This window comes from Epinephelus moara, chromosome 11 (genome assembly GCF_006386435.1).
Source record: "Epinephelus moara isolate mb chromosome 11, YSFRI_EMoa_1.0, whole genome shotgun sequence".
Classification (NCBI taxonomy): domain Eukaryota; kingdom Metazoa; phylum Chordata; class Actinopteri; order Perciformes; family Serranidae; genus Epinephelus; species Epinephelus moara.
In genome coordinates this window covers 18,252,868-18,277,427 of record NC_065516.1, presented here as the reverse complement: position 1 = coordinate 18,277,427, position 24,560 = coordinate 18,252,868, and the positions used below count along the sequence as shown (strand labels likewise).

The 24,560-nt window shown below is 41.7% G+C and overlaps 2 protein-coding genes and 1 non-coding gene across 3 annotated transcripts; 2 read left to right on the top strand and 1 right to left on the bottom strand.

Annotated features, from left to right (window-relative positions):
• Positions 1–525: 525 nt before the first annotated feature.
• Positions 526–5,795, bottom strand: cops5 (COP9 signalosome subunit 5). Its single transcript, XM_050057186.1, has 8 exons — positions 5,479–5,795; positions 4,976–5,210; positions 3,975–4,103; positions 3,491–3,556; positions 3,132–3,217; positions 2,865–2,976; positions 1,938–2,086; positions 526–827 (listed from the first exon to the last, which is right to left on the bottom strand). Exons 1-8 carry the CDS (start codon positions 5,613–5,615, stop codon positions 737–739), a joined length of 1,005 nt encoding a protein of 334 aa, XP_049913143.1. The 5' UTR covers positions 5,616–5,795; the 3' UTR covers positions 526–736.
• A 657-nt stretch (positions 5,796–6,452) lies between these two features.
• Positions 6,453–24,446, top strand: LOC126397426 (centrosome and spindle pole-associated protein 1). The gene is made up of 30 exons (XM_050056211.1): positions 6,453–6,507; positions 6,614–6,720; positions 6,801–6,876; positions 6,971–7,068; positions 7,161–7,241; positions 8,041–8,142; positions 8,310–8,650; positions 8,773–8,850; positions 9,440–9,531; positions 9,650–9,746; positions 9,848–9,905; positions 10,151–10,476; positions 10,567–10,691; positions 11,870–11,954; positions 12,218–12,329; positions 12,766–12,913; positions 13,018–13,164; positions 13,319–13,389; positions 13,484–13,627; positions 13,744–13,893; positions 13,986–14,084; positions 14,179–14,239; positions 14,384–14,510; positions 15,461–15,600; positions 18,023–18,160; positions 18,237–18,271; positions 18,396–18,459; positions 19,023–19,132; positions 19,317–19,473; positions 23,964–24,446. The coding sequence occupies exons 2-30, from the start codon at positions 6,709–6,711 to the stop codon at positions 24,155–24,157; spliced, it is 3,468 nt and encodes a 1,155-aa protein (XP_049912168.1). The 5' UTR covers positions 6,453–6,507; positions 6,614–6,708; the 3' UTR covers positions 24,158–24,446.
• On the top strand, positions 7,541–7,613 carry trnar-ccg (transfer RNA arginine (anticodon CCG)). The gene has a single exon. It is a non-coding gene; the product is annotated as a tRNA-Arg (tRNA).
• Positions 24,447–24,560: the final 114 nt, after the last annotated feature.

The window sequence follows — 24,560 nt, the reverse complement described above, 5'->3', positions numbered from 1 at the left end:
ACGTTGGGTGAATAGACTCCAGTGTGTACGGCTTCTGTTTCTGCGCTGCATCACTGCCACGCCACAACCTGACGAGCTGGCCACTCCGCCGGAGTGTGTACCACCGAGAGCCAAACTGTGCTGGGAGTGACTCCGCAGAGACATCCCACACATGGCAGCCGATTCCCTTTGAGCCTGTGCAGAAGCTTGAGTTTGTTGTTCCATTATGTAACGCTGTGACACACTGCACTTCAATGACTGAGTGGTGCTCGGACAGGCTGTGCGTTACATGCAACCATGGTGTGTGTTCGTATGTTGGGCTGCGGAAGAACATATCCCCTACACACAAAAAGATTTTTACCATGAAGGGTAATAATGCTGCAGTGCCTCATGCCTTCAAAAATACTGCACTATATTAACAAAGGACTGAATATGTGAAGACAAACGTCCACCTTGTAAACCAGTGAAATAATTCCCAGCTTTATGTTGTGTAATATAGTGAAATAAAATCAAAGCATTTTTGTTTAATATGAAATACAAACATACAGCAGCTGCACTTTTTTATATTTTATTTTTTGCACAAGTCCTTGACTGTATAATCCTTAGCTACTTCTAGGACAAAAGAAGAAATTGAATGAAAAAACACCCCCCAGAGAAATCACAGATAATCCTACCCTTGGCAGTTAAACATAAACCAGTAAGTGCTACACATGCACAAGATTTCCAGGTGAAATCCACATCAGCTCGTAGTTCAGGTTTAATTGCCAGACGTGTTGATTTGATTGAAGAGTTTGTCCTTAATGACTTGAGACATCAGGCCATGAATTGCCTCAATGGTTGTCTTGCAGCTAAAATAAACCGCAGTGAAAAATGGAGATTAGTCCAGGTACCCACAGACACAATTTACAGAGATGTAGCATAGACACTAGTATCAGTCGACTATCAAGAGCTATACATTGTTAAGGTGTTTACAGACATGAATAGTACAATATCTCTACTTGTGTATCAGATATTGCTAAAACTAAAATTAATAAAAAACAGATTTGTAGGCTTAGTTCTGATGCACTTTTGGTTAGTTTGAATCACAACCATATTTAATTAATGCGGTATTATAAAACAATGGAAAAATGTAAGTATATTTTTCTTTTTATGTTATTAATCACACTACTTATAAATAAAAATATTAAAAACCCAATAGACCACATATCGAGAAATATGGCTAATTCTAAGTTGATTAAAGATTGCCAAAAAAAAAAATCAGTAGCTATTTTGATAACTGAATAATGGTTTCAATCATTCTCTGTTTTATATCATTGTAAACTGAATGTCTTTGGAAAGATGGTCAGGTAAAACAAGACATTTAAAGATGTCTTTTTGGAAACTGGTATTTTTTATTCACTTTTTACATTAAAAAAAAAAAAAAAAAAAATGACTTCATTATTTGAGAAAATAATCTGCAGATTGACCAGTGACAACAAAAATGTTGGTCATAGCCTTAAATCAAACATTTGACTGACTTTTAAGATTGAAACTAGCACAAACATTATATTACCAGCCTTCCTTCATACCAGTGCCCATTAAAATGTTATACAGAATTAAGGTTATTGTTAACATAACATAATAACATGTGTATATGATGATTCTTTTCAGGATCTATAATATAGAGTACGCAACAGGAGCACAGTGTAATTATAGTCCCCAAAATAAATCAAGTACACGTTTACATTTGCAGCCTTTTTTTCTTTTTTGGAGATTTTTTTGGGCATTTTTGCCTTTAATTGACATGATAGCTAAGCGTGAGGGGGAGAGAGAGAGTGGGAATGACATGCAGCAAAGGGCCACAGGCTGGAGTCGAACCTGGGCCGCTGCGGCAACAGCCTTGCACATGGGGTGCCTGCTCTATCCACCAAGCCACCGACACCCCTTGCAGCCTTTTTTTTTAAAAGGAATATATTTACCTATCTCGTGTTGCTTTGGCCAGCTTGTCCTCAGACTTCCTGTCATGTGTGTCCAACCCGAGCATGAAGCTGCCTCTGCCCAGCTGGGCCTCCGACTGCTCCAGCTTCTCCGACAGGTCAAACACCTGGCCTGTGGTGTAGTCCGAGTTCTGACCGACCGACCGACCAACACACACACACACACACACACACACACACACACACACACACACACACACACACACACAAATTCATGCACAATTTGCCAACAAAAGCCAGATACCAGATTTTCCACAAAGAAGATGATTTTTGCAGCATGGCAACAAATCTGTCTAACAAGCTGTAAGAACACTCTGTGTGTTGTGGTGAATGAAAAGACGCCAGTGAAAAGTTTACTTAAGGTGAGGCCGTGTTTTTAGTGGAAAAGGTAATTAAAACACAATGACACGGGGGCCCCCGACTAGGGTGACAGTGTAGCAACTGACAAAGCCTGTCACCCAAGGAGCAGCTCGTCCTTGACATCTAGTCAATTCATCTTCATCCAGAATGCCAAAGAGCTAACTGTTTGGATAAGCCTGATGCCTATTTAGACTGTTTAGTCAAGCTCGGGACAGAGTGACTGCATCCACAATGGGAATTCACATGAGGGGCTTTCAATCTTTACAATGAACTGCGGGGGAGAAAGCAGATGATCCACGGTGAACCATGACAGCATCCGTATCAGTGGAGTTGGGTCCAACTTTAATACTTATCTCCCTTGTTAAAAAGTTTGAATGAAGCTTATTACTAAAATCAATAAACAGGGACTCTTGGCTACTAAGCTGCAATAAATCACTACATCACAAGCGGGTGACCACATGTCTCAATGAGTTATAGTGTAATAATTAACCATTAATCAAAATGTCAAACAATTAGCAAGCATTTAGTTTTTTGAAGTTGCCTACATACCGTGAGGAGACTTGAGGAGCTTAAAGTATTGACCCAATATTTGTTCCAAAGGAGTTCCAGAAGCTTTCTGTCGAGGGAGGACTTAAAGTAAGTTACCTCCAAGGCGTAATACCTGAATACAACAAATCAAAGAAAGAACATGAGCCACATGCAGCCATAAAGTAAAGATGACACTACTTGCAAGCACTGAAATTAAGGTACACATTAAAAATATAATTTACATGACATGTATTTATAATTACTGTTATGAATATCTCTAATACTCACTGTTTACAGTGAACACCAAAGTCTTCAATCTTGTTCAAGGGGATTGTCTGGTATTCTGACGGTCCCTCATCAGGAGGTTTGTAACCCTGAAAATTCAAAGAGAAAATGCTGAAAAATGACAACAAACAAAAAAGCTTTCTTGCACTGTAACCAGATAATTATTACACTAATAAGGAATGAGGTCATGAGATAGACAGGCAACTAAAAGATCTCAAAGTCTAGTTAATATAGCATAACAAATACACAACAACAAAATCCAAATTCAAAAACTACAAACCACACATGCACTGCAAATTATTTTATTACTATTACAATTATAGTCTCAGGAGAACTGCTGCTAAATACAGTCTTTGCTTTACCTTTGGGTAGGTCCTAAAGGCGCCAAGGTTGACTTTCCCTGCAGAAATAGTCCGAGTGGGGTCGATCTGTATGAGGCAAGATACAGTAGAACAGGAAAACAAAGTCAGGGGTCATACAAACCTCCAGGGACCACTCAAATCCGGTCACGAGGAGCCTTTTGCTACGGCTGTCAGTGTGCTGGAAATACATACTTAATTATATAACGCCGACGGCAATTAAGCACCACTGAGCTAAATGAAGTGTAAATAGCATATACGGTTGCAATAGCAAAATATTCATCAATACTACATGGAAACCTACAACTCATACATCAACAATCTCACCGCCTTCTCAGTTACACACACATTAACTTTGATAATCATGGTTAAAAAAAGAGAAGGTTTTACTCTCCTTAATACCATTTTCATGGAGTGAAATTAAAAAGCACAGTAAATTAAGTATTTGGCTTGACGTTAAAAATGATAACTATTTCCACAGTCTTACCACAACGGCCACGAAAGGCTCCTGAAACTGCTGGTTGAGCATCTGAGTGCTGACATCTATGCCCGAGAGCCAGCATCCGTAGCCTGGGTGACTGTGGTACCAGCCAATAGCGTTCTCCAGCCGGCCAACCTGAGGGATTAAAGATAGATGTAAGACATTATCCAAGGCATGAAATACATCATCATACAATAACAGCACAGAAAATAACCACCAAGTGTTATTACTGCATTGCATTTGGTGCAGTGTATAACAGCATTTTTGTCATCATTATTTTAAGGAATAACTGACATATTCAGCAACAGGATTAAAGTATGATGTATTTTTTTTAGGAAGAAAAACACACGCCATGTAGTAGCTGTGTTAGAAATAAACAACAGGATTGGATGGGTGTGACAGAGGTAGTATAACAACCCACTTTCATAATATATATAATGTCATATTGCAGTCTTGATATATAATTCCATAGTGCATTTCAAAGTCAATTGACAAACAGTTTATGGATGAAATAACCGGACAGGAAAGTTCAATATTAACTAAACCTGTAAATTATTTACAAATCAAGGTACTTCATCATTTACACTGATGCACAACGATGAGTAAAGAAATTATAAAACAAATGCCAACATTACAATACAGTATCCCTGCTTACTGCTTTGCAACAGTGTCCATTATGGCCTAATACAACGAAGGATATTAAAACAGTAGCTACTTTAGTATTAACAGAAGACAAAACTTATTTAATCTGACTTTATACAGCGCCATATCACCCAGTATCAATTTCAAAACTCATGTGGATGTATGCCTACACATTGCAAATACAAAAGTGATTTTTAATGGAATAATTAAATGAAATCTGTCCATTTTCGTTGCCATCAATAACATCTATAGAAAGAGATGAACTATAAATCAAAATACTGTAACTGAACAGAGTGAATGCAGTGTTTGGTCCCCTCTCTCAATCATGAAATGTGTAAAATGCCCTTAAGAAGTCAGTGACCGACCTGTTTGGCATTTTCAATGTAGGCAGCCATGTATTCATATGCTGCAGCCTGGGCGTTGACTCGTGTTTCTGTGCCCTCCACAGGCAGGGCAAAGCTGTCCATAATGATCATGGTTTCACCATCCACCTTCCCCAGCATGAGGCCCATCACCTCCAGGTTTCCTCCAGACCTGGCATGCATCACCATCTTCAACAGGGCCAGGGCTGAGATCTTGCAGTACTTGAAATAGTGATGACTACAAGTCAAAAGGATACATATGCATTAGCAGTTATATTAAGTTTGTTGGGGCTAATGTTAAGAAGTAGATACATTTGCAAACACACACCACACAGTTATAACGATACTGCTGTTGACAAACAACACAATGCTAGTTGTAGCTAAGCTATCAGAAGGGTGTTTTACCAATGAACTAGCGTTGCATTTACATAACATACGACATCGAAAATGTAGCTAAAGAATCACTTTAACTAACGTTTAACACCACATTACTGTTTTGTACTCACTCCTTTGTCCATGGCTTCGCAGCGAGGATTTCTTGTTGTTGCTTTTTGTCATATTTGTAAATTTCGTCTATGCTCTGAACTTCCTGCATGCTGTTCGATAGCTCCCATGTTTTCTGAGCTGTGCTACTCCCCGCCATGATGAGTTATCTAAGTAAAACAACCCCGAGTCGTTAAAACCCCAATTTCTGCACCTGTAAGAGAAGAAATGTTGTGTTTCTCCAAAGATTTAGATAACGTTACCATAACAGAGCTAACGTTAAATGTCTACTTGCTCAGGGAGCCATGACAGTGGGTGATACCAAAATACCAAAGTGTAATCGTGGGGGTCGTTTGTCACAATTTTAACGAATATGACGTTGATATGTTTATATGGTGTATTAAATATGTTGAAATTAAACCTAATATTTGTAAATGCAACAATTACGTTCCACCTGAAGCGATGTTTTACCGTATCTACCACTCACACTAAAGTACAATAACCCCTCTGCCAGAGTGAATGGTTAAGTCCCGGGAAGAAGACAGCTAACCGTTGGGGACACACTGACATCTAGCGGCGCTTTTCAGAAAATGAAGAACGTCTCTGCATTTACATCTTGGGCACTGTACTTTAGTGAAGGTTAAGATATTAAACCAATCGACAAAAATGCGGCTAAGTTCATTAATTAAATTAATGTCTTCACGATAGAGCCCACAAGCAAAGCTAAAAGGACTACTGAGGCTACTTGGTACTTAATTTCTACCGTTTGTTGTCGGTAAACTAGCGAGTAAACTTGATTTCAGTTGATGTTTATCATGTTAAAACCACTTAAGCAGCCAATTAACTCCAAACCTCAGGCTCTAAAGTGATATAACATAAATTAAACAACGAGTTTGACGTGTCTTAGAAATATTTTCAATGTTTTGCGGTGTCATGTAAGCTAGGTTAGTTAGCCTCTCCTGGGAGGACCTTTGTGTCATGGTTGCCTGTAGCAACGGAATGATGCTTTGCGCCATGCTGGGAACCTACACAGGATCATTTGGCACTTTTTGGTCTGTATAGGCAAATAATATAAATCTGAATAATTTTATACGTTATAATGTTTTGTTTGACTGATTTGGACTGAGCAGAGTTTAAGCAGAACTTTTGTGTACATAGTAATTAATGGACGAAAGATGCGACGTTTTTCGAGGAGCATAAAGAGGAAACACCCAGAGATACATCATCACTGAAGTGTGATACATCATTCATAAATGCAGATCGAGGTATGTGAAGTATCAGTATCTAATGATTACCATGTCGTTCTAAAGAGCAAATACACTGAATTTATGAATGTTGTCCACAGTCGAGGACTGATAACAACAGTGTGGATATGCCTCCAGCATCAGCATTATTAAGAATGTCCCCTAATCCAGACAGAGGTATTGTGCAAGTCTCAAATACTGAACAGTGAACATAATGGGAGTATAGGTTTAAGTCATACAGTTTATGTGGTATATGTTTATTACTTCCCAGGTTTGGGCGTTAGTTTGCTGCTGGGAAATGACTATGAGAGGAAGAAGAAGAAACTTCAGCTGGAGCTTCAACTGGACTACAAACACTATGCTGCCCAGGTCTGATGATGTATTTGAAACAATCAATAAGATATGTTTCACTATGTTGCCGACTCACCATCCTGTCCTTTGTTGTCACGCTCTTTTTCCAGAAAAAGGATCTAAAAACCCGTGAACCTTGTGAACAACCCCAGGGTTTCTCCTTACCTATTGAGGAGAAAACATCTGTTCAGGTGTGTGTGTGTCTGTGTGTGTCTATGTGCCCCGGTGGGTACTTAAATGAGTACATTTTTGTCTGTGTGTCCCTGAGTCTGACATAACAGGAAGCAAGTCACTCTCCATAGTCATCAAGATGAGACCTCCCCTGGCATGATGTAAGATGATCACAACAACACCAATGGAGTTGATATACAGCAGTGCAGTGAATTGTTGATTGTACAGGGCTCTGTGTCTCGTGGCAACTGCTTTCGTGCGTGCAGATGTGTCAAAGCCTACTAAGTAGGTCGAAGACATTGCAGCATGGTATAACACTGACCCAGTGGCCTAATGGATAAGGCATCAGCCTCCGGAGCTGGGGATTGTGGGTTCAAGTCCCACCTGGGTCGATAAGTTTATGAGGACTGTGCATCCTTGAAAGGCTACAAATATCATAAGGTCAAAATGCCCATAATGCAGGGAGAAACTGACCTTGAAATGTGTTAATATGTCATGTTCTGAGAAACCATGTTGTAGTTGTTCTGTTACAATAAGCTGAGATAATGCTCTAACATGAAAAGTACACTGAGGTGTCTTATATTCAAAAGATGATTTTGTATATTTAGTTTCATTGTTATGTGTGTGCGGATTGAAACTGTTTAAAAACATCTTCTATATTAATCAGACATCAAAAGAGAAATGACTGAATGAAAGTTGGAAAAGGGGAGGGGATGACATATAATATTGGTATTAATTAGTCGATTCAAACATAGCATTGAAATTATGTGACTGGTGCCCTTTCTGACTAAGACATCACTGAATTTGTTTCTCTCACAGGAAAAACTAAGAGAGGAGAGAAACAAAGAATACAACCTCTTCCTACAGGAAAAAGCTAAAGTTAGAAGGTTAAAGAGAGGAACACCTCCTGTCACTTCAAAGGTAATGTGAATAATAAAAGAACACATTTTTGCAAAACAATAGTAAATATGTGGAGCTCTTTTAACAAAATACATGGTTGGAAGAAGATTTTTTTGTTATGTGCTGTAAAACCTAGGTATAAAGTAAATGTTTTCTTCTTCTTCTTTTTTTTTAATTCTCACTCTTAGCCTGAACAGGTTCAAGCTTCAGATGCTGTGTACATTTCTTCTCCAGCTTCACATACAAACACACACCCTCCTCCCAGGGAGCGCCCTGCATCCAGGAGAGATGCTGCCACTCTGACTGAGGCAGTGGATAATGGAAAAAGCGGAGGGACATGGGATCCTGGCAAGCGTGAACGAAGGCGATGGCAACTCTATAGACTGAAGGAGCCCTATAGCTCTGAGGAGGAGCCAATCACTGACAACGAGGATGAGTTGGAGTTCAGACGTAGGAGGCGACTAGACAGATACACTCCAGAGCCTGAGTACAAAAAGGAGAGGAGAACAAGAGAACGCAGAGCTAACAGGTGTAGCTTTTTTCTGTAATAGGATTTTGAGCTATATTCACCTGTTACATATATACCATAGACAGAAGAGCAGGTGTGATAGTATAATTTCTCTTCACCTATCTTATCTGTCTCTGTGGCAGAGCTCCTCGGGACATAAAGGAGGTGGAGGCTCCTGGTGTTCATGATCGGAACAACAATGATTGGGTTCAGAAGTCAGAGTAAGCAAGTTTCATTTCTATGTACAGTTCCGGTCGACTGCTGTATTAAGATGTGTAATGCCGAAAAAGAGTTATCCTAGATAGCACACACGCAGAACTAGACAGCCAATAACATCCTCCTGGAAAGTCACATACATTTTCTCAGTCAATAAACTAATCTGATTGAATGAGCCAATATAGTCATAGATCATTGCTGCCATACTCGGTTATTGCTCTCCAGCACTTTTGTTATTTGCTGTTGCCTTTCATTGTTTCCGTTCATGCCATTAAGTTGAGCCGCTCTCAATAAGCTGTTAACGTGTGGGGCAGTGATGGAGGGTGGGGGGTTGAGCGTTGGCCCAGCTCCAGGCAAACAATTACTCACCTCAGTTCTATTGGAGCAGCTGGATTGATTGGAGAATAAGGCTTCACCCCATCTCTGAGAGCAGAAAGCTCTGCAGGCAAACTTCGAGGCAGTGCATGATGTAAAATGGTTGCTGGGTGTGGCTCAGATGGGAACTGATTGCTGTGCTGTTACCCTTATACACTGTCAGTAATGGGATGGCTCTAGTGGAATGTCTGGTTCTGTCTGTGTATCTGTGTTTAATAGTCTGCAAATGTCAGACAACATGAGGACGGCTACAAGATCCAGACCTGCTACCAGCAAGGATAAAGCAGAGTTTGCTACTGGACTATTGATTGGTAAATACCATTTTTATTGCATGAGTGTGGAATTATTGTGGAATTTGTCACTTGAAATCCCTATTCAGCATCATAAGTGACAGCACTTGCATGTAAATGGCTCTCTGTTGTCACGCAGGAGCAGCAGAGGAGCAGACGGCCTCTCAGATGAGGAAAGAACAGTACAAGCAAGAACTGCTGCAACAAATTGCTGAGCAGCAGAAAAATAAGATCAGGTGACTATTTATTCACTAAATCAACATTTTCTTTAAAGTAGTTTCAGCTTGCACATCTCCGTGAGTCAATAAAACACAAAGGATACGGTGATTTTTTTCAGGGAGAAGAAACTTGAGCTGAGGGTTGCTGCCACTGGAGCCACAGACCCTGAGAAACAGGTACAGCAGAATGGCAAGAACAGGCTGAAATTGATACAGCTTTTAGAAACATATTCAGGTATTATACTCAACAGATGTATCAGACCTGCTTTTGTTGCTGTATTTGAATAAAGTATTGTAGAATTGCCTCTACAGCACACTTTTGATGCCATGCCTTGAGCATCACCCTATCTTGAGGTTTTCTCAATATCTGTTGCCTGGTTTCCTTTCATGTATCTCCTCTACACAATGCTCACCTCTTCCAGCCCGACCGAATTAAACAGTTTGGGGCCATAAATCGGCAATATGACAGCTGGAGACGAGATGTCCCCTACAAGACCGGAAGAGATCTGGAGGCCGGAGGGAAAGACCCAAATCCAAGGCCAACAGATGACAAACCCAGTCAGGACACAGAACACAGAAGCCCACCAGGAAAGTCTCATAAGGACTACAGTGCAGCTCTCAGTCAGCTGACAGGGACGACAGCGCCTGGGTCCATAACGAGAGCAGAAGGTGTCTCCCCGCTGGACTATTTTAATGAGGACTACCACAGGGACTTCTCAAACATGCTAGGAGAAGTGGCTAACCCGAGGTAGCTCACTATTCCTATGTGTTCCTATACATGAATGGCATTAACAACTCTTTTGTAAACGCATTGTACTTCATGTGGTTTTGATTTCAGGGTTGCTGGTGTTCCTCTTCCTGTTGCTCCCACTGTACCTAATAATTACAACACTCCATATGATGCAGCGTACTACTACTATGGAACCAGGAATCCATTAGATCCTAATCTTCCTTACAATCAGAGTACAGTATTTTGGCCATCTTCATGTTGTATTTGCCTCTTTGCCTTTCATCAGAAATCATATACTTTGATTAACTGTGAACCATTTTTAATAGCGGGCTTTCATGTTTTTGCATTATGAACTGTGGTTGACTGAACATTGAAACATTGACTGTCAAATGTACATAATCATTGTGACTAAAAGCATTTATGGTGTTTAATGCTAGCATTTAGAGCATTTTAAAGAGACAGTTCACCCCAAAATCAAAAATACATATTTTTACTCTTACCTGTAGTGCTTTTATCAGTCTCAATTGTTTTGGTGTGAGTCTTTGAGTTTTGGAGATATCAGCCATAGAGATGTCTGCCTTCTCTTAAATAAAATGGAACTCAAATGGCGCTCGGCTTGTGCTACTCCCACCACCCAAAAAATAGGTTTGAAAAACGTGATTGCTGTCTAATTCCATTATATTTGAGAGAAGGCAGACATCTCTATGGCTGATATCTCCAACAATCTGCAACTCACACCAAAACAATCTAGACTGATAAATAGCACCACATATAAGAGGAAATATATGCATTTTTGATTTTTTTTTTTAAAAACATGTAACTCTTTATGGAAACCTGTGGCTGCTTGGAGACAGGAGAAACATAAAAAATCTATGAGGCTCTGGAAGATAGTCAGCAGGAATGTAAAATATGCATATTTGTAGTCACTGCTGGTCCAGAGTCATTGCCGTGTCTGGTGTCTTCACAGTCATAAACCGACTCACAGTATCTGACAGTTTAACCTCAGATGGGCGTAATTCACACTGGCTTAAACAAACTCCCAGACCTCTCTGTGGAGAGAACTATTGCCATTTATTATGGAGCCACTTTATCGCCATATCAATGGCCAAGAGGACTTGGCGTAGCAATTCATAAATCTTATTTTACAGCACAACTGATTTTATTACTAAGGGGATATATACAGTTTATTGGATATGAGTTGAGCAGATCCAGATGGATCTCATTTCATCCAGCTCGTCTGTTTGGTTACATTTATTTTCTTTCCATTGTAATTTTGCAGCCAAATTTTAGCCCTGGTCTGAGCTCACAAACATTTTAATGTGTTGGGAAAATAAGCTGACAGCCTGTGGCAGCAGATAGCTAATGAAACTGTTTGTTTTATTATCTTGTATTTTTGTATATTCTTTATTAGATGATCTGCCTGGAGGGGTGCAGCAGCCGTGGGATTTCTATAGTCCTCCTCAAAGACCACCTCCCAAAACCAGTGGCCACAACAAGTCAGTGTATATTTAAGAGTTGTGTATTCATCCAGATGATAAATTCAATGTACACAATTTAAAAACATTTTCAAAATGTGTGTGGCTCCTGTTCTTTACACTGAAAATCAATTTGCAGAGTGGGAGAGCTTTCAGATTGGTAGATGTTCATAAGACTTTTTGTTTTCTTCCAGAAGAGGGCCCTCACTGCCAAATAACTGTGGCTGTCAGTACCTCCTGCACACATGCCTCCTCATTATTTGTCCCTCTGTCTGTGCTTCCAGAGAAAGTGATCAGCATCGAGCGTATCCCTTGGATGTTGGAGAGCTTCCTGCAGACAAGTCCAAGCAGAGGAGAGAGAGTGTTCTGAGCTACCAAGAAGCACTGAGACAGCAGGTATGACATCAGATCTACAAGATACCATATCATCGCTGTGAGCAAACCCAATGTTTTCATATATAACAATTTGTGTTCAAGAATTGTTTTGGGCAGTGTGTTTTTGCACCCACCTTGCGGTTCTGTTAGCTGGTAGTTGGATGTTTTTAGAGGTTGTGGAAGCAGCACACTGTCTGACATGCTAACTGTCCCAGTGACATGCTAGTAGTTGCTGTAACAGGCTACTACCTTCATGCTGATACCAAAGGAACCCAGACACTGACTAATTTTAGGGACAACCCCAGATATTTTGACAAAGACCAGAGCATGGTGGAGTCTGCATTTTCCTATGATTAAAGAAATACCTTGTAGCAAGGCTAGCAGTGACTCGCACTCCACTAAAGTGGTCTCAGAAAGTGCTTCAAATTTTGCATCATCCTGCCTTCCCTGTGACCAGATCAAAGAAAGAGAGGAGCGTAAAAGAAGAGAAAAAGAAGAGAAGGAGCGATATGATGCCAAAATAGAGGCTGAGATGATGGCGTACAACCCCTGGGGGAGAAGCGGGGGAGGCGCTCCAATTAAAGACCAAAAAGGCAACCTTGTTAGTAAGTTGGCTTTTACATTCTCTTTTAATGAGTTTACCCAAACCTGAGATAATTTCATGATGGCTCATAATAAATGCTAATGCAGCATGTTTCCACGCCCTCAGGTGACCTGAATCAAATGCACAGGACCAACGAGGAGACATATAGGAATCCTGTGTCTAGGAATAGTGGAGAGACACAAAGCTTTTTAATGAGGATGGTAGACACTCCCAGAGATAAAGCCAGGGCTCCCCTTTCCCATCGAGTATCAGGTAGTGTTTGGCCTCTGGGTGATTGTGTCAAGCTTGTGGCAAACTGGGTCCTGCCATCCACGGTATTTCAGTGTGCTGTGCATTTGTGTGTGCACATGAACACAGTATTCTTCTTTATTGATGGTATTATTATCTTTCTCAATTGTTCTTTCAGGTTTCAATGAGAAGCCAACTCCACAGCAGCTCCAAATGCAGGACAAATACAAAGAGGACCTGAAACGACAGGTAGATCCAGTGTCACATTATAAATCTGAATACTTCAAGACCATTTTGAGGAAGTTGTAAACTAACTATACCTGCAACTTGTCATTAATAACAGATAGAGGAAAATAAGCAAAAGCAGGCACAGGAGGCAGAGCGAATGAGGATTGAGGAGGAGAAGGAAGAGAAGAGGCTGGCAGAGCAAAGGGCTCGCATACAGCGAGAATATGAGGAGGAGCAAAGCAAGCAAAAGAAGATTGAGGTGAAGAGTTCATGTCTTTGATGAAGAGCCCTTCATCTTTCCTCCATCCTGACAGTTAAGGGGGTCTCCTCACATTGGGCTTGCTGTTGAGACACAGTTTTCTTTACTCTCTACAGCACAGGCTGGAAAACCGAGATTGGATCCATGAGCCTAAAACACAACACCAGGAGGAGGAAAAGAGGGTGAGGCGGGAAGAAGAGATTGAGAAGAAGGTACCCGAGAGCGCCAGGGACAGAGAGGAGAAAAAGGCGCTGTTGAGTTATGAGGTACAGTAAGCCTGAGAAGACATTGGCGCTGTAGCTTCCAGTTTTATTGAACATCTTTGTCAAGTGATGTGACTCTGCTTGTAAATTTGCAGAGAGAGCCATCTCCTCCTGTCCCAACCTTGCAGAGGAGGCAGACAAATCTTGTGGCATCCAGACCTTCTACTGTTGTAAGCCAACTCTCCGCCAGGACTGTAAGTCACTCAGTAAACGGATGCAAATATTTTTACATCAGAGCTAATTTGGTGTTAATCTAAAATATAAAAAGTCCCGCAATTTTCACAACAGGAGCGCTCTGTGTCAGCGCCACAATCCCGACCAGTCCCTGCGACGAAACCCCAGCTACAAGGTAAGACTGCCTGGAGTTACTTGTGCACAACCCCACCCTTAAAAAATTCAGTTTCTACCTACGTGTAAATCATAAATTGCTATTTAAATATTTATTGTTCCCATTCTTGTCTCTGTCTCCCCTCACACCCTCTGCTTACTTCAGATGGTCACCAGGAAGTGATCAGAGAGCTGTCAGCCCTCCGTAGATACCTGAGGAAAGAGCAGAGACAACTGGAGGTTCAGCTGGGTCAGACAGATCAACAGGGGAGTCACTACATTCCCCCCAACAGGTATTACAGTCAGACACCCATGAACACCAGGGGTAATTTGTGTCCGTATAGTGTGCCCAGAACGGATGGGATTTTATTACTTTCTTCTTGGCTAAAAAATGAGCCATTTAGAAAACCTATTAGATGTGCTCTACCCCTTCAGGTCCAATTTCACCTATTACACCCCCAGACACATTAAGGTGAACCACAATACTAATTCTGTCTTGTTAAATGGCAATTTTGATTTGCTATTTGTATTTAAGGAGGCTTCCTAGTGCTCTGAACTAATGAAAGTGACCCAGGTCAAATTGGCTATCTTCTAATCTCCATTCAGAATTGTTTCGGGGACTCATTACTGCAGTAATGTAACAGTGTGATCCCAGAGGGACATTTCTTTTTCCTCTGTCTTCATCTTGCAAGATCAGCAAGGTCATCTGCAGTACAGCATCCAATAGGGATTCAGAGTGTTGCTGAATAGCACTTCAACACATGTGGCTGAAAAACACACGTGAGTCATAGTATGTGAGTAAATTCCACCCCTGAAAGGACAGGAATGTACTACAAGCTACTTGTAAAGTCTCTGCTTATATTCAAATAAGTTTACTGCAAATCATCAGAGAAATGCGTTTGAGCTGGTGCCAGTTTCACGGCTTTTCTTTGGTTCCAGTATAAGCCACTTACACAGAAAGCCCCGCGCTTTAGGCCTCATAAAAGCATTTGGAAGTGTTTAACACACACACACAAACCAGGTGTTCGGTCCTTATTCTTTAAAACAATACCCTCTTAACTCTTTTTGAATCTAGCCTAACTTGCGGGGGCCAGTGTGTCAAGTGGAACTGCATGCTACAGTCATTGTGCACAACTGGAAAGCATTCAGGAAAGTGAACTATTGGGACATTTTTCAGAAAGGCATCTGTGTGTTATTTGAGGTAATTGCCCTGTTTAAACTGGATTTTTCCTCCTTTGCTCAGACCCAGAGGACAACCCAGAGAGCACGCCTTTGAATCGACACACAGGCAAGCTGTCCAGCCATCAGTCAGGAGTCCCTCCTCTGGTGCAGCATGTGTTAATACGCAAAATATTAGGGAGTTCAACCAGCTTAAATACAGAGGTATGGCACTTTGACTGATTTCATTTTATGAAGCAAAATTTGTTCTTACTAATCAGATCACCCCTAGGTCACTCCAAGGAAAAAAACAGCTTTAATCAGTTTTCTGTGTGATCTGTATGCCTTCAATGTGCTCTAGACTGCAACATCATGAGTAGTGACCCTCTGCCTGCCAGTGCCAGTCAGGGGTGCGGTAATCAGGGGAAAAGTGGGACTGATTACCCAGGGCACCAATCGAAGGGAGGCCCTCGAAAAGCCTAAAATTAATGATTTTATTTTTAATTATTTTTAAGTTATTAGTGCCATAACTGAAATATCCACCCCTACATTAGAATTTTTCTCTCTAAACACAGCTAAAGCCGAGTGAGCGACTGCTTATACTGCTGGAGCACCACTGTTCACTGTCATGTCTCTCTCCATGAAAGGGAAAGTGGGGTCCAGAAAAGAAAAGACAGAAAGGAAAGGGAAACTGAATTTAACTAAAAAAAAATTTTTTTCCCATGCTCTTGTTGGCTTGGCTTGGTTTAACGCGGCCTCTCAGCCGAGCATGGCAGGGACTTGCGTTATCATTGCAACAGGTCTACCTGCTTGAAGGTGCATCTCTAACTGATAACAGGTTTGTCTTGAGAGCTGGCGTTTAAAAGTAGTCAGCTGATTCACAGCTTAAGTCCCTCGCTATTTTACTGCAAGCGTTTTTCCATCACACAGCTGGGCAGGTAAAAGAAGTTTACCTGTTGGAGGTGAGCTGTTTGCAGAGGTGCAGTAAGAGCCTGTTGTCTGCAGCTCTTCATCAACATCTCACTGTGGCTGTTTCTGCTTTTACTCTTCCTCTCTGCCGTATTATTAGACTTGTCTTTATTGAAGGAAAGCCGCTAACAAAGTTCCGCTAATACAGTAATAAACACATTTTATTTACTATAGGTTCTTTACAATAAAACTTGTGAAAACTTTTATTGTGAAGTAGCATAATAAGGAAATGTTGGGTTCATCGGGAGTAACTTAACAAGACCCCTATGCGACTGAAAGTGAACATGAAACAGTAAAATTAAGCAGATAGCTACAGTAAAAACAGGACGCAGGAGAGAAACTAAACTCTACATGACAGAGATTCAGTGAAACACAACAGAAGTACTGAGAGATGAACACACAGAGACTTTTAAACTCTTTCTCTCTGGTCTCCTGTGCAGACAGACATGAGTTGAGACTTGCAACACACACACTTGTTTCAGGTGAAGAAACAGGTTGTCAGGGATTTGCCGCTACCCACTTGGGGGCAGCCAACTGGCTTTTAGCCCTGCTTAGGAGAAGGTCCATTTCTAGGATGGCTCGCCGTGGCGCATGCACCTTAACTGATAATGGAAAGAGGAATTGGCATGGTTTGACTCAACACTTCCAAAAGTGGTAATGGAAAAGGGCTAATGGATCAAGAGAAGACGGGCAGGGGCAACACAAAGACTGCTTGGCCCAGAATTTGGTGCTACGCCCCTGGTGGCAGTTCACATATAACCCAGAGGTCACAAGCAGCCGCGACTGCAAGAAGGGGTCATACAGTTCACTCACAAACTGCAGTGAGACTTTTCATGGTGGTTACTTTTTTGTGAAAGTGAGATATTGCTTCATTTTACTTCTATCATTCAAATAATAGTGGTGAACTGAAGTTGGTTTATCCCATTGAGCTGAAACCAGCTGGACACAGCTTACTTCCCTTCTGTGCTCTGAAACAACCCCCTTTTCCAACTTTGAGAAAGTGATTGAAAAACCCTCCTCTAATTGCCTTGGTCATGGTGTTGATGTAAGGACAAGAGACGAGGATGACTGTGGTCCTAAGCCAGCTGGGCATTGCCAGATGGTTTAGACTTTCCAGAGCCTCATCAGCCCTCTGTCTCCCTCTAGCCGCACTGAAACTTTAATCTCATGAGGTCATGGGAGGCGTCCGTCAGTGACAGGCAGTTTGGCAGCGTAAACAGAGAATGTAATGCAAGCAACCAAGGAAATGGCTTTGGATGGGTTCCCAGACAGCGTTAATGCAGGAGCTCCAGCTTGTAAAACCAAAAAAAAAGGAAGAAATGTTAGTCTGTGACGAATTGACCAAATCACATATCAAACTTCCTCATATAAATAATGGATGTATGCCAGCCTTGCATCTGAGAGCTGCGTCAGATCCATTCTGTACACAGTCAAACCTTGATAGGATGTAGTTGGAAGGATGTAGCCAGGCTGTGGAGCTGCTGAGTCACGGCCAAGTTGCTGTTGCAGAGGGGGACAGTAAGGGAGGGAACAATCAGAAATCACTACCAAATATGAACATAGTCTGTGCCTCCTGACCTTATCTTTCCGATTTTTTTATTACTGTGCTAATGCATCTGTTATTGCTGCATCAATCCAAGAAAGCCACCTGATATGGAAACTTTCCTTTGTTTGTCAGACACAGCATCTCGTGAAGAGGTCCGTCACATGTACCCTGACCCTCCCACTGATGCACAAAGTCTGGACATCCAACAGCAGGCACTTCTTCGTGAACAACAACGAAAAATCAGGCTCATGAAGAGAGAGGAGGAGCCCGGTCAGTGAGCAGACACACTTAAATTTCTCCTCAAACTTTTGTGCTCTTTAACTCATTGTTTTGTGTTTCGCTACAGACTTTTTGGACCAGAAGTTGAGCCTCTATCATTCTGTGAGTGGTGATCACATTGTAAATATGCATTTTCATTGTCAGGCTAGTCAAGTGGATCTTGCGTGGTTTGCTCTTCTTGAGGGCAAGTTAATTAGTGTCTGCCTGTGTTTATTTCTTCCCTCAGAAGAACAAACCTGTACGCCACATCCACAGAGACTCCATACTGCCATCTGAGACATCTTTTATTGGTAAGTCTGGCTAAACATAGTCTGTTTGTCTGTTCCTCGTCTTCTTTCAAGTACGAAGAAAGTGTTAACATCAGTGGGGACACAATATGCTCTGGGGTTTTCTTTTTCTGACGCTCCAGACGTTTTCCATAAAGGTGACACGGCTTGGGAGGTCAGCTACATATACGCTCACAATACCACACTACAACACCCTCTGTGCCAGGATAATTTAGCTCTGTGCCTCCGTGCCAGGCTAATTGTGGCACATGCCAGCTCCTGTCTCTGTGCTGCAGCTGGTGCCAGTGCTGGGTGCAAGGCACACATGCCAGCTGCAGGGTGGAGATAGCACAGTGCCAGCCACTGGGGATGGGGGCAGTAGAGAAATTGTTTAAAAAGCCTGGTGCAGTAAGGGAGGCTTTTGAATACCTCTTATACTTTTCCATCCAAACCCCTTCCAGTAAAAAGTTTTGCTGAATGGACTGATTTCATTATTTGTCATATATCTGAACTGACTGAACTTTTAGGTCCCTGCTCTCTGTCCAGCTGTAAAGAGGTTTGAGTGTAATGATGAATGGCTTTGTCAGATGTTTACAGCGGTGATGTATGTGAAGAGTGGGTTCATCAGCAGAGACCCCGTCAGCCCTCAGCAGAGCGCCAGGAGAGGACAGCCCCACGGAGGAGACGTGACTATGATGTATGGCGCTGAGTAGTAAATGGATTCTTTTGTCTGCTTCAGGCCAAAACGGTCTGAGTCACTACAGTACCAGAGCTGCAGCTTTCAATACTGTATTACTCAAGTCCCATTAGTTTTCTAATTTTACAGCATTAAACAGATGAGAAGTGTTGTAGATTTCTTCCTTCTGGTCTCTGTTGCACAGGAGGTGGCTGTGTGTATGGATCAGACGGGTGGTAACATTCAGCCAGATGCTCAGTCTTTGGAGTCAGCGACTAGTTTGAACCTTGAATCTAAAGTCAGAGCCAACAACCAGCACCGCATCTCAAGACAAGACACTAGTGATCAGCACGGCAGATCAGGTGAGAGGAAACACTTTACATCAGAGGTATTTAAATAAGCTTGATGCCAATGTAAAAAAAAGCATAACGAGTCTGGCAAGTGGGGGCGTGAAGGAGTGTTGGTTCACTAAAACATCTCTCTGTGTCTTTTCTTATACATCTTAATCTGTTAAATTAAAGGGAATAAATTCCTCAGTGCCACGAGTTTGCAGCTACAAAGTCTGTTGTTCTTCCTGCATCCAGCTCCGTCATTTGACATGACAGTGACGATGTTGAGGCAAGCAAGAACTACAGGCTATGTCAACTTGGATTACTAATGTCCGCCATGTGGGGCATTCTCCAGATGCTGCTCAAAAACAGAACTTCCTCATTCTCTTCACTTGTATTGCAAACTAGCTATGTTTCCTACAGCGAAATTGGCATCCCAAAAGATGGGAGCAAACTGCAGAGAATTTTATGGATGAGGATAAATTTTAGTGTTTTGGCTGACTCGGATATTCATCCGAATTTATTTGAGCCAGAGTTCACGGCCGAAGAAATGCAGAGGCCAAGACTGAGGCTGCATTAGCCGTGTAAGAAGATATGGCCGGCTTTGCTCATATTGCTTCATCATACTACTGCAATGAATCTCAGCGTGAGCAGTTTTTTAGATGCTGTCACCAACGGAAATCCTAAAGGAACCTCTGTGTGCTTTACTATGGATCAGAATTTTACTCCTCACAACACAGAGATAGCTATTAGCTGGGGTGGTGATACCCAGTGATGTTGGAATCTCTTGCATGCAGTGCATCCTGGTACATGGAGGCACTTTCACAGTCGCTATATTGCATGCACTGAGGAATTTATTGCCCCAACTGACTGAATTTACTGTCAATACTGTTTGGAAATAAAAGGTGGTATATTTTCCATTTAACCGATAAAATACAATGCATATAACTTCACATGCAGTAGTGTTCTCCTCGTGTCAGTGTGGGCTTCCTCCCACAGTCCAAAGACATGCAGGTTAATTGGTGACTCTAAATTGTCTGTAGGTGTGAATGTGAGTGTGAATGGTTGTCTGTCTCTATGTGTCAGCCCTGTGATAGTCTGGTGACCAGTCCAGGGTGTACCCTGCCTCTCACCCAATGTCAGCTGAGAAGCTGAGAGCTCCGTGACACCTAACAGGATAAGCGGTTACAAAAAATGAATGAATGAATGTAACTTTATAGTCTAGTAGCCAGCCCATAGAGCCCCATTGTGAACCCGGAAATGTTGAGTACACCAAAGTTTTATTGCAGAAATGTGAAGTATGGGTCCCCAGCATACAGAAACTGCCGGATGCTAATTTTCATATGTTGAGCAATTTGCATAATTAGCACAATTAGCATAATTAGCAGAATCGTCCAGATTGACAATAGATTTTGCACTGTGTGACCAGTTTATACAATATTGGAGTGGTTTAAGAGGTTTTAGAGGATGCTGAATTCAAGTCTGGCACTTTCAGACTTCAAAGTGGTAATTCTTTAACAAATTTGGATAAATTTAGACACATTTTATATTAATTTCGGACAAAATTTTAGGTTATTTTCATGGTAATAACAATAATCTCACATTTCAGAATCACAAGAGCTCTTGCTCTTTGATGTGAATGTTGATAACCTAAATTTGTTTTCATTTCTTGAGGTCCGGTCATGTTTTTATGCAAATAAGCTGTTGCAGCTAGCTGTTGTAGTTGTAATAAGTATGTTGTAAAGCAAGGGAGCATAGTCTAGTTTTAAAGTACTTGAAACATTTAAAAAATGTATGGAAAACTTAATCATAAAGGGAGCAGTTTCACCAACTAGCAAGTCTTCCTTAAAGCGGAACGCCGGCGTTATTGAACTCATAGCCCTATCGAACAAGCTAATCACAAACAACTGAAACGTTAAGGAATGAGAATATTTGGTACAACATAACTTAAGTTGTGCGCTCGGCAGTAGAGCTAACCTAACAGGGCATTTTTGCAGTTTCGGTTTCATTTCAAAAATGCCTGGTTCAGTGCGCTTTAGCAGCTGGGTACAGAACTCGTGCTACGTATTACCAAATTTTCCCATTGCTGCACATTTCGGTTACTAGTAACAAGCTTGCATGATAGGGCTATGAGTTCAATAACGCCGGCGTTCCGCTATAACACTGGGAGGGAGTTTTACCTAGTAGAACAGGCCCTGGGTCGAACCTGCAACCACCCAACAACGGCAGATTGGGAATTGAGAGTGCTTATCTTAAAATCCCTGAATACATGTCTACTTCTGGGTGAGGTTTACCAGTGTTAATATACCTACCTAGCCTCAGTTACGCCTTCTGTGACACTCACCCCCCTTAACCTCACTCTCATTTGTGTCACGGCACCAAAATATCAGCAGTCTTCTCATATAGTCTGCCTGCCCTGGGTTTCAAACCTGTGACCTCCCAGCAACTCCAGATTGGTAATACCAACGCTGAGCTGACCCAGGCTCCCAACTCAGTAGTTAGCAAAGTTGGTTAAGTGAGTGAGGTTTACCAACATGCACTAGTGCAACTAGCATCCTAGCTGCCATCAGTTGGCATCCATTACACTAGCCAGTATCCTAAAAGCCTGGATTGCTAGTCTAGGACGGCTAGTTTACCAACGCCTCTCTAAACAAGTTTTGACATTGTCAACCTGGGTGACCAATGTGGTACCATTCTGGCCATGCATGCTCTTTCAGGATGTGATACCACCTCATATCCTGTTGGGAAGGGGAAGGTGCACTCAAGGCCATGAGAGTCGTACCTGGTAAGCTTCTCCACTGTATTGGAGAGGCAGAAGCCACAGATTTACAGATCACAAAAGCAACGAGGGCTTTCTTTCTGGCTCTGTACAATCAGAGGAACTCTGTAACCTTGGATGCAGCCCAGTATGAAATTTACTGAAAGCGCAAAAGGTCCCCAGCACTGAAGACACTACCTCCTACAGAGCGCAATATGCGCCTTCATGGAAGACATGCCCACCTACAGGTGCTGCTATGGAAAGCAGCAGACCAGCCTGATCCACCGGCTGTGGATATCACCTTGCTTGGATGGGACAAGAAGATGGGCCTAAAGGAAGGAGAGGAACTGATTATGCCCACCCAGAATTCAAGTCCAGCTGCTCCTCCTGCTTTGTTAGATGTTGTCAGCTGTGGTTGCAAAGCCGGGTTGAAACCTTGCACATCAGCAAAGTGCAGCTGTGCAGCTGCAGGTCTGGCCTGTACCAGTTATTGTTCCTGCAAAGGCAATGATGGTATATGCTGCAACATACTCACACAACACCAAGAACACAAAGAGAGGGATGATGGGTCCGGAGAAGATGATGACAGAACAGACGAGGATAGTGAAGATGATGAGGCTGCCTTTTGTTAATTAATTGTGAGGCATAGCAGTTTGCCTGAAGGTGGTAGCCAGTGTGTGCTTTGTGTGGTGCGGAGGTGAGGCCCTCTTGGTTAGCCTTGCATCTGGCGGGCTGACCCGGGTTGCCCAGACTCAGTTTTAACTCTTGCGTCTCGCGGAGTTTTAACTGGGTCCTCGTTGGATCTTGCGACTTGTGGACCAACCTGGGCAGCCTTTCTGCCATTCGGGCCTGGCCCTAGCGACTTGCGGGGCCTGTCTTGTATGGCATGTATATAGTGTATATTTGTACATAGTTCGTTGATCACACATGTTGATGGGCTTAGGTGATGTCATCTCATTGGGTGTCTTAAAGAGCTACCCCATTAATACCCCATTAATATGTATTGTACAGTTGCAGGATCCAAGTTATGTCAAATACCTACATTGCTTTTTCCTCCAGAAATGCATAACATTCAGTCTAACAAAGATTCAAAGAAGCAATTTCAGCTTCACTACATCCTGAAAACAATGCATCAACATTCACAAGAGCACTCATGATTCTGAAATGTAAGATCATTGTGTTTACCATAAAAATAACCTAAAATTATGCCTGAAAGTAATCAAAATTTGCCTAAATACATCAAAATATATAATAAAATTAGCTCTTTGAAATCTTAAAATGCCAGAAATGAAATCAGCATCCTCTAAAACCTCTAAAACCACTCACATATTGTAGAAATTGGCCATACAGTGCAAAATATGTGGTCAAAATGGACGATTAAGCTAATAATGCTAATTATGCAAATTGCTCAACATATGCAAATTAGCATCCAGCAGTTTCTGTATACTGGGGACCCATACTTCACATTTCTGCAATAAAACTTTGGTGTACTCAACATTTCCGGGTTCACCTAGTTGGCTACTAGACTATTATATTGAAGATGGCTTTTAAAATAACTCTTGTTTTTACCAGATTTCTGACTCATGCTCAGACTCTACTAAAGCTTTGCCTTTTCATCTTTTCAACAAAGATGAGACAGATGTTAACTATTGTTTCAGAACAGTTTAAAATTAGGCATCATCATTTCTACAATTTGTTTTTAACATCCTTTATTTTGTGATTGCCTAAAGAAATGTGTGATGGATAATCCTGTGTTCCTCTCCAGAGGGTCTGTCTGGTGATGAAGTGGATGTCTTATCTCTGCGTTCTGCCTTGGAGAGGCGTGTCTCCATGGAGACTGTTGCCACAGATGCCTGGCTGCGGCCCGGCACGTCGGATACTGTAAAACGCTCCGGCTGCAGGGAGAGGCCAAACAGTAGGATGGATGCTCCACCCTGGCTGACACACCGCGTCACATAGCTCCCATTAGCTGTCTGATGCTTGATTCACTTTCTACTGACTAATATGTTAATTGTGGGTCTTTGTAAGAAAAAAAAGCGTTCAAAGTTTGTTAGAGACCAGAGTCTGCCTGTAAAAATATTAATGTCTGTTAGTTTAGACAAGAGCCAGTTTTACAAAAGACTTTCAGCATGAAAAGTGCACTTTTTAGCCCATAAATATCTCAGACTTAGCCCATAAAAGTTTTGTAAAGTCTCATATCTGTGAATGTACCATAAATATATTTACTCATTGATGTATTTTTTAAATATAATTACACACTGGAGAGTTTATTTTATAATAAATATTATTTTGATGTTATCCCGGCTGATCATTAATGGAGAAAATAAATAGCTAGCAGATATGTCATTTAGAAGTCAGTGAT

Excerpts from the sequence above, each read along its gene's own strand:
- LOC126397426 (XM_050056211.1), top strand. Across the intron at positions 13,628-13,743 it reads GCAAGCAAAAGAAGATTGAG|CACAGGCTGGAAAACCGAGA; the intron begins GTGAAGAGTTCA and ends TACTCTCTACAG. Across the intron at positions 19,133-19,316 it reads GGAGGAGACGTGACTATGAT|GAGGTGGCTGTGTGTATGGA; the intron begins GTATGGCGCTGA and ends TCTGTTGCACAG.
- cops5 (XM_050057186.1), bottom strand. The coding sequence starts at position 5,615 with ATGGCGGGGAGTAGCACAGCTCAGAAAACATGGGAGCTATCGAACAGC. Across the intron at positions 5,211-5,478 it reads GCGAAGCCATGGACAAAGGA|TCATCACTATTTCAAGTACT; the intron begins GTGAGTACAAAA and ends TTTGACTTGTAG. Across the intron at positions 2,087-2,864 it reads GCTCCTCAAGTCTCCTCACG|AACTCGGACTACACCACAGG; the intron begins GTATGTAGGCAA and ends TCGGTCGGTCAG.